The sequence below is a fragment of the Crocuta crocuta genome, unplaced genomic scaffold, assembly GCF_008692635.1.
Source record: "Crocuta crocuta isolate KB4526 unplaced genomic scaffold, BGI_CrCroc_1.0 scaffold130, whole genome shotgun sequence".
Classification (NCBI taxonomy): domain Eukaryota; kingdom Metazoa; phylum Chordata; class Mammalia; order Carnivora; family Hyaenidae; genus Crocuta; species Crocuta crocuta.
Genome location: NW_027527920.1, coordinates 3,000,394 through 3,010,185, shown reverse-complemented (window position 1 = coordinate 3,010,185; position 9,792 = coordinate 3,000,394). Strand labels below are relative to the sequence as shown.

At 41.0% G+C, this 9,792-nt stretch overlaps 1 protein-coding gene across 6 annotated transcripts in view; it reads right to left on the bottom strand.

The window, feature by feature from the left end:
- MYO9A (myosin IXA) overlaps nt 1-9,792 on the bottom strand; it is a 256,379-nt gene continuing 246,587 nt past the window's right edge. For all 6 annotated transcript variants that reach the window (XM_077746199.1, XM_077746212.1, XM_077746209.1 and 3 more), the window contains 3 exons: nt 7,426-7,628; nt 5,394-5,536; nt 1-4,734 (listed from right to left, as the gene is read on the bottom strand). In XM_077746199.1, the coding sequence (XP_077602325.1) occupies nt 4,271-4,734; nt 5,394-5,536; nt 7,426-7,628 (810 nt within the window). In that variant the 3' untranslated portion in view covers nt 1-4,270. The remainder of the gene's footprint in view (nt 4,735-5,393; nt 5,537-7,425; nt 7,629-9,792) is intronic.

Below are 9,792 nucleotides of genomic sequence, written 5' to 3'. Positions count from 1 at the left end.
TTGCTGCTTCTGGAAGCTTTGTTCTTTAATGAGCCATGGAGTGATTTGTTCATCAAGCTGCTTTTGTGTAGCTATACAGTGCATATTCTGAGTGACACAAACTGCACTTCATACAGATGATGTCTTACTCCCCCCACCTCAAAAAAAAAAACAAAAAACAAAAAACAAAAAACAAACCCAACCCAAAAGGAAATTACAAAGTGCCTGTCGATTACATCAGGAATGTAGTCAGTTCCGTGGGTGAGATAAATCATTTTTATAGAATTATTCTGTTAAACAGTAAAATGATACTATATTTCACAGGATATGTCCTTTTACAATACATAGTCTTTTAAAAATTTACACTCAGCATACTTATAAATTACTTTAAATCCATTAAAATAATATAATACTAATCTGTAATCCACACCTTTCCCCTAGTAAATACAATTACTTGGTTCAAAAGGTGCAACTTTTATATGTCCTAAGAGGGCTGATAAATAGGCATTAGGTATATAGATGGACAGCAAGGTGACAGGCCCCTTAAACAGTTTTAACCAAGAGACCAACAAGACCAAATAGATCCATCTCCACATTCTTCATTTTGCTGTTACCTTTAACACCAAATCAAATGTGGGAGTGGTTCCAGAGGAAAGTGGTTAGAAATATTTTAGGGGCACAGAAGAACAGAGGACTTCCTCAAATATCAGGGACTTTTACCACCAAGGCTAGCATGGTGTTGTTGGGGGACAGTGCTGGGGAACTGTCACAAAACTATGGACAGACAGAACATACTTGTCAACACAGAATGACGCATGCCCCGGGCCTAGCTAGCTCCCACCACAGGGGAGAAGAGAGGAGGATCAGAAAAGCCATCTGGACTGTGTTTCTTTTTAAAATTAAAACCCTCTTAGCTTTGAACACATCCTGAGAATACTTTCTTCTCTAGTTCACCAAAGTGCTTGTAAAAGGTACACATTCGTTAGTTAACAGTTAGAAAACCATGGCCCATGGTCACTGAAGTGGGCCTGCAGGACTGTGCTGGAGCTCCTCTTTTCAGCACGCTTCTAGGCCCCCGGCCCCGCCCTCTGTCTTTGACAGTGAACACAGCCCTACTGTCATGGGACACAGAAGTCTCCACTAAGTCCCAGCAGGGTAAGAGCTGCAGCCAGTTTCCAAAGCCTGAGAAGGTAGGGGCTCTGGTATCCCATCCCCTTTTCTCAGGTCCCTCTGTGCAAGACCCATACTGGGAACTCTCTCTCTCTGTGTTTCTAGAAGCCCAGAGTGGCAAAGTAAATAAAATGGCAGGAAGTACGAAATGCATTAAGCATATTACCTGCCTGATCCTTGCCGTTAAACAGACTTGCCTCACTTAATGATACACAACGTAACCCTAAAATTATACTTCTCTGCTTCTATTACATTTTCCATGATAAAGGATATGTCAGCTTTAATGGGGAGAAGTGAATATCCAGGCTTTGTTTGGGGCTGGGAATGTGTGATATGAACAGAATTTCTCTGTATTTTGGAGTATGGGCTCCAAATGGGGGGCTGCCTCACCATTGCCACACAGGGATTTTGTTTGTGGCATCTTACAGCAAAGAAAGGTAAAGGAGAAGCAACAGGAAACACAACTTTGACACATATTAAGGATAAACATCTTCATCGTGATTGTAATACAGCATCACTTTGTGGTGACAACTTTAACCGCGTAGAGGACCAGTTAAGATCAGATGGAAGAAGAGACAGCACTCGGTTCTGACAGCTTTTAAGAATTATGGCTTCATCTCTTTATCAGGCCAACAATACCTGTTATCCTACGAGAAGAAAAGCTTTCTTTCCTTCAAAGGGAGGGTCCCACACTTGCTCTCCATTCTTAACATCTGTGTGGATGTCTCCTCTCCATCACCCTCCATTCTGGCAGTCTGTTAAATGACTAGAAATCCACAAATCTACCAACTGCAAAACAAGTATTTTTTATTTAATTTGATCCAAATTCAGGTTTCAGGTCCCTGAGAAAAATTATAGTCTCTTAACATCCATTGCCTAGTTCCTATAAAGTGACCTACCTATAATGAGTTTTTTTTTAACTGCCAAAAACTTATTTTGCAAACAAAATCTACAAAGTTTCAGAAGGGAGAACGTATGACAAGATGTGTCCTCCAAGCTGTTCCTCGGGGCCAAAGGAATATCCAACAAGGGTAATCTCTTTCTTGTATGGTATTTAACTCATGTTCTGGAGCAAGTGGAGAGTAGCTGTGAATGCCCAGGGGGACGCTCCTCTCCCCGGAGTCCTGAAGCAGACCTGTGTGGCCTGGCAAGGTGCCCTGGGGTGCCAGCAACCCCAGGTGGACATGACCATGCTGAGGGGCTGGGTTTTTCTCTAGGAGATTCTCCAAAATTCAGATTTTTAAAGGCTTTACATTTATTACTCCTCAGCACGAACAAGGTGGCAGATGTTTGCGGGATACAAAATCTAACATTTACTCACAACCATCATCATTCTGGAGATTTAAAAACACGCCTTTCCCTAGCTCATTTCTGAAACCAAACCAGGGAGAGGTAAGACTCCTGCTACCGTTAGCTGCCACTCAGAATGATGTTCCAAGTCTGACCCCTGGGGCTTGACCGTAACCGCTGAGGCAGTGACATGAGGTTCAGTGTTGTGTAACAGGAGAGACTCTGCCTTAACAAAAGTCTAAATGTTTCCATAACTTCAAATTAAAGAAGTATGAAAAGAAAGAATAACCAAAATTCAGGTTACAGATGGTGGAGGCTCTTTTTCAGAACAGTGCATGTGGTAGTTAGACAAGATGCATTTAGTAACTTTAAAAATAAACATTTTCACATACTTATCTCAAGAAAGGGTATCATGTTCATTTTCCATATATTATAAATAGCAAAAACAGATTTCTAATCCCACAAATGCTAAGAAGCTTAAAATACTATTGTAGCTCAGGTGTACGGAGACACCCAGTGGTGAAAAAATGGTTTGATTTTTCCCTCAGCCCAGGGATAGTGGCTCTCACCCCTATCCAGTGGCCCCTAATCTGTGGGAAGAAATTCCACAGGGAGGAGGGAAGCATAAAGTTAAAAAGAAATATGCATACTATACATATATATTTACAGTAAACTTCAGTAACCAGAATATTAACAAAAATAGCTTCAAGTAGTCCTTGATTTTTCTTTCATCTATTTAATACTGATGGTCTGAGGAAAAGAAGATAATAGTTAGACGGTTATATTAAAAACTTTATTTCTTTTGGCAGCTTTCTGTTAACACTTATTCATGCAGTGTTGTGTATGAATGTTTTGGGAGAAGTGATTAAATGGTCATATTATTTGTCTGAGTTTGTGGTGGAAATCCACCAGCAGATCAACAGGTTCATTTGTGATCTTTGATTTAATCTACACAAAGAGAAAAGCCTGGGTGGATTAGGATGAAACCCTCATGTTTAGGGATCACCATGTCCCTGATGAGACATTTAAAAAAAATTAGAGGAACCTAATCCTAGGACCAGGAAATATGAGAACAGTAGGCTACTGAAACTTTAGCCCATGCAATGTGTTTGGCAGGAACTAACCAGGAGTGAAACCAGCATCGATTATTATGACATTGAACGTCATCAAAAAACAAAACAAAACATGTACTCTCTTCTTCCTTAAGTAACCAGATGTCTGAGACAGGCTCTGATGGCTTCATGAAAACAATTACTTTTTTACTTTCCCCAGAATATAACATAGAGTGTTTCTCAAAAATCTTAAAATAGAGGGCTTAGGCTTTTTGTTTATAAATCCCTGGAAAAAAATTATATTCTGCTCCAGCTCCTAACTATCCCAAAATAAACCCAAAGGCTTTTGCTTTCATGGTTAAGAAAGATTTATATGTTTTCTTAGAATGTCAGATATCAGTGGGTCCCTCAGGCCCACCATGTCCCCTCCAGTTCAACACCCACCTCTGGGAAGGAAACGAGGATGGAGGAGAGGCAGCTACAAAGACCTCCACAACCGACCCAAATCCCCAGGGTCCTTGGTGGCTCTGTTTGGTGAAATCTCCAGTCAAATACAGCAGCCAAGGCACAGCCGGCACCATCCCTAGCAGGCTTCAAAGGGGCTTTTCTGTTTCTGCAGGAGGCCCAGGAAACGAGCACACAAGTTCTCAGCTGTACGCTTGGGCAAGAGGCAGGACCACCAGTACGATGCACTGTCGTGGACACGGCGATGAGAAGAGGCCCCAAAGGTGAGACGTGTTTACCGCTCTGTAGCCGTGAAGGGCCATCCAGCTGCCAGGTCAGACCATAAACTCGTTATTTCCGAAAAGTGCTAGCTGCTGGGTGGAGCTGCAGTCTGGGTCCACAGTTTTCCTGCGGCCAGACAACACTGTCCCTTCTGGGGTCTCTTTGGTTTTCTGAGGTGAGTTTTTCACATTCTTTAATTTTTGTTTGCCCTTTTCAGGGTTGAAGGTTCCTCTGCTGATGAATTGAGGCCTGTCTTCCAGGGATCTGGTCTGGCCCAATGGCCCTTCCATTCCCAGGACCTCCCCAGCTGAGGCAGCTTGGTAGAATGGAGATTTAGAATAAATCTGAAATCGTTTTCTGGTCCCATGAGAAGATGCAGTGCTAGACGAATATAAAGTAGAGACTGAAGAGTCCAATGAATCCAAAGAGTCTTGCTGCCTTCTTAGCTGCTTTCGCAACTTGCTTGAAGGTTCAGGCTTGCCAGCTGCCTTAAGGGAGCTAAGGGCTAAGCTTCTCTCTAATTCAAAGAAGAAATCAAAGCTATAAATGACAATTTCCTCTAAAGCAAATCATCCCATAATGAATCAGTTTCACCATTCCCACGTGAAACTGGGTGGGCTGAGGTCTGAAGGGTCCAAGCTGACCTACTTTGTGCACTGTCATAACTCGAGAAGTTATCCATTTCTATGTAGGTCATTTCGGAGTCAACTCCAAGAAGTCTGGAGTTCGACTCTGCCATTAGGAGAGGCCTACAACTGTCACTATCATTGAAAAAACTGCTAGGATATGTAGTAATTCTTTGCCTCCCTGAGACACACCAGGTGGTTAAATACCTCCTCTGGCACAAGTCCATCTCTCAGCAGGACGCAACGCCTGCTAACCACCTTCAGAACATGGATCACAGGTAAGACAACATGTGTTGTTACTATGGAGTTTTCTCTGTGGTAAATCAAGGAGAAAACATTAAACTGACAAAAAAACTGCACTACATTAAAGGCTTGGTCTGATGAACAATATATAATGGAAGCTTCATGAAGATCAGTACATTTTAACTCCTTAGGACTCTGTCACCTGCTCACATAGGTTAGGCATTCTTGAAAGGGATTTTGTCTTATTAGCTTGGGAATAACTCCTTCACACAAAAAAATTGGAGTCTTTGGTCTCATGTTCATTTACCTGATTTCTCTGAGATGGCACCTTCAGACTCAATATTCAAATTTTCTGAGCTATCAGCAGTCCCAATGGAGGCCTCAGACTCCAGGGTTTCATCATCAGAAGCACGGGGTTCCAGTACAAGCATCTCAAACGTTAATTCCTCCCTGTAAGATATAATCAAGAAATTCACTAGCATTTGATAAGAAGTGGAAAAAAGACAACAGGAAAAAAGACCTATGATGCAAGAAATTTTTAAGTAGCAAAAGCAGTCACATTTCCTACTGTTCTCAACCAAGGTGGTGACAGAGATCCAGAAGCCACAGTAATAATGAAGGCTTAAAACAGCAAAGCCTGGGACCTATAACAGAGCAAAGAGTGAGGTAGGAAAAGATGCTGCAGCTATAAGATATTTTGGTAAAATGAACTCGGGACTGATCATCAGATCAGGGTTCTAAAGATCTGTTCTAAACTCACTCTAAACTCATATGTAATGCATCAGGAGTGTACTTTCCTCTCTCTGGACCTCAGCTTCCTCATTCACAAAACAAAGATTTAATGAGATAAACTCTAAGATTCCTTCCAGCTTTTAAACTATCTTCCATGAAAGAGGCACTAACTATGCTACAGATGATATCTTCACCTTAAACACAAGAGAGGCCTCTGATGAAGTAAAATGCTGACTGATCTTTTCTGTCCTTTGCAGCTTATGCTGCCTTCACCCACAGCATTTTCTGCTCCCCTTCAGCAGTCACCCACCTGCCTCTCAGTTGTGTCCTCTTATTCCCTCAAATCTTTGGTACTTGGCTCCTAATATTGCTTTCTCATTACTGTCTGAAGTCACCCAGATCTATGTCAATTAAGGTCTTTGTAAAAGCTCACTTCAGTCCTCTAAGACCAAAGTTCCTCTGTGTCTGCTACTTCTAACAACCTTTCCTCCACATTATGTGGGCAACTTTCTCTTATGGGCAGACCTTACACCTGGAAATACACTGGCCAACAACCTACTTATCCTTCTAATTCTCACTCCCTTTGTCATCAAGTCTCTTCTCCTTCAGAGCCTTCTTAGCTCTGATTCCACTTTGCCAAGCTTGAACTGCTCATCCTTCAATACTTCCAATACCATTTTCATCAAAGCTGAGTTAGGTCCTCTTTTCAAATCATTCTTACATCAAATAGCTAGCCCCTGGTCAATGTATACTACTTCAGCCTTATCATGTTCTGCATATCTGAGCCCCAGCTGTTTCTTTAGCTTGCCTAAATTCTAGAATCAGTCCTGATGGGCAAAAAGTACTTTCACAGACTCCTATGTCCCCTAATGCATCAAGCTCTCAGACTTGGGATGGTAGAACTCAGGAACAAAAATTCCCTTAAAGCTTGAGAGTCTTTTGTCAACCAGAACCAGTACATAGTACCTTCAGAAAGAACCACAGCATATGCACATTATCCCCCCAAATGTAGTATTATTGTTACCTACCTTTCTCCAGTGACGGTGGAGGGCAGTTGACTATTTGTCTCTCTCCTAAATTGCAACCAATTTCCCTACCTAGTATCCCAGTGCCCACTAGAGCTGCTGCCTATCTATCCTAGCTCCTGACCATCTAATTGTTGGCCCCATTTCTACACTGATCTTCAGACAATGATCTTACTTTAGAGAGTTCTGAGTAATACCTATTCTTGAAAGGGCATCTGTGTTAACCTAGGAATCCTTATTCCTCCTTTCAAACAACAATTTAGTCAGTGAGGCTGGTCTCAGACTGGTCAGGAATCCTGGCTAAGACTGACCACCTTGTCCCAGTGTGTCAGCTTAGCATCTCCAGAACTGACACAAGCAGCTTCGGGTCTCCCTGCTCATGGAGCTTCCTTCACTACGGTGACAAGTCTCACGCTGTTACCTGAGTCCAGGCAACACGTTTTTGTCTTCCCTGCGTGCCCTATATCACCTGATACAGTGCTTCACACTTGAGAGAAATTTAATAAATAAGGAAAAATCAAGAAAGCACAGAATGAAGCAATGAGTAATAACCATTCGTTCCCTTTCCTCCTGGAAACTCACTTCTCTTTCTGTAGGTTCTCAATCTGCTCAGTCAGTACCCTCTCCTCCTGCTGCATAGCTGCTTGCTGTTGTTCTGTGATGTCAGTCTCCACAGCTGTTTCACTAGTCAAGGTCTCTTCTGGCACATCAGACATAGAGGGCAACCGAACTATAACAGGAGAGGATGGACTTGGATAGTTTCCTCGACGAAGTCTCCCCTTTCCCTGCAAAGAAAAATATGTGTTAGAAACTAAATTGAGTGACTGCATTAGTTTTATGTGGCCTGTTTAGGATAGCAAGTATACTTCCATCACACCAGGTGAATGGTAGGTATACATGGAAACATTCTGCAAGGCCTAAGATATTTAGAGAGAAACTACTGTCCATTGAACATATTCAGGTTAACTATTTCTTGCAAAAGCACTAGAAAATGGACACTTTGGTGGGCGAGACTGTAAGAACACATTTTGCACTAAGAGTAGATTCTTCATTTAATATAAGCTTTATCCACTCCAAACTAAGTACCTACCCACACATGGCTATTTAAAATTAAATTAGCTAAAATTAAATAAAAGTAAGAAAGTAAAATTTGAGTTTGGTATTCACACTAGACACATTGCAAGTGCTCAATAGCCATAGGTGGCTAATAGCTACCATACTGAACAGTTCAAGATACAGAACTTTCCATCATCACAGAAAGTTCTGATGGACAATACTACTCTACAACTTTAACTCTGGAATGTACAATCTCTCTAGGAAGACTACAGGAACATGTTCTGAAAAGTCAGTTTCATTAAAGGAAAAGTCATTTATATATCAAAGGAATGCCAATGAGAGAGATTCTCTGAGAACACCTCAAGAAATTTCCTTCCTGATATCAAAGGGGAAAAACTCTCAGTGCTGTTAAATTGGTTAACTTCGTATATGACTTTAGCTTCTGATAATACCAGACTAGGTATTTCAGATTAAACCTCCTGCTGATAGCAACTGGACCAAACATAAAAAAACCCCAAATATTCTTGAAGGCCTTAGAGAGCTATTTAACAGAGCAGACTAAAGAGAGGCTAGATCAGCATTCAGGGCTACCCTAAATTGAAGAAGAGGTGGCTGAGAATCTGAGCAGAACTTTTGACAGACTCTAGCAGGGGTTAGCAAACTATGGTCCTGGGCCAAATCTAGCCTTGTGCCTGATTTTGTAAATAAAGCTTTATTGAAATACATTCAAGCTCATTAATTCACACATTGTCTGTGGCTCTTGTGAAGAACAATGGCAGCAATGGTTGTTGCATCAAAAGACTGTATGGTCCACAAAGCCTAAATTATTTACTCTCTGGTCCTTTATAGAAAGTTTGCCAACCCCTGGGGTAGAGAATAAAAACCAGAGTCCAGACCCGTGCAATGGTATGGACTGCTGCCTGGTAAAACTTCCATGCCTGACACTGGCATCCCTAATGTTTGCAACCTTAAAGACTTAACTGAAATAACAGTCTTTGTGGACGTTGTAGCCTAGCTTCAAGTCATTTGAATGGTCCAGAAAATTGTAATTCCTAAAACTGGGTTAAAGGAATCCCAGATTGCTAGTGCCCTAGAACCTGAGAGAAAAAATGGAAACAAGCCTTGGAAGAAAGTAATATCATCTCAGCCCTCAAAATATTTTTATAAATAGTTTTTCAAATACTATGTATGACACATAATCAAAGGTAACCAAGCACAAAAGGAGACAAGACAATGTAAGTGAAAACAACAAAACCCAGAAACCCTCAATGACTCCAGATACTGTGGTTATCAGACAGAATTAAAATAGCCATGCTGAAGGAGACAGAAAGATATCACTAAAATAGTAGGCTGCAAGTTAAGTCAGAAGAAAACAAAGAATTGAGCAGAGAAAACAAAACAAAACTTTTCCTGAAAAAGTTCAGAAAAGAAAGTAAAAGAGGGCGCAATAAAAAGATCTACTATATATATATATACAAAGAATAGCAGAAGACTAAATTTAGATATCTTGAGTGCAGCAGTTAACTTGTGACACGAGGTACAGCATGAAAATGAACGTCTATAAGCTAAGGATCAAGGAGGTAGAAAGACGAAATGAGTTAGTTCCCTAATGGCATCAGTGAATGACATACCATACCAGCTCAGGACTGCCAANCCTCCCCTGCTCATGCTGTCTCCCCCCCACCTCTCTCTCAGAAATAAATAAAACATTTAAAAAAAATTTAAAAACAAAAGAACAGCAGAAGAAAAGAGCGATCCTGTAGAATACTAAAGAGATCATGACAGAGCATTTTCAAAACCAATTATTAAAGATAATCACCTGTCAACCTGAAAGAAAGCTTTCAATCTCTAAGAAGGATAAATAAAAAGAAGTTCAAACATAAACAGAACTGT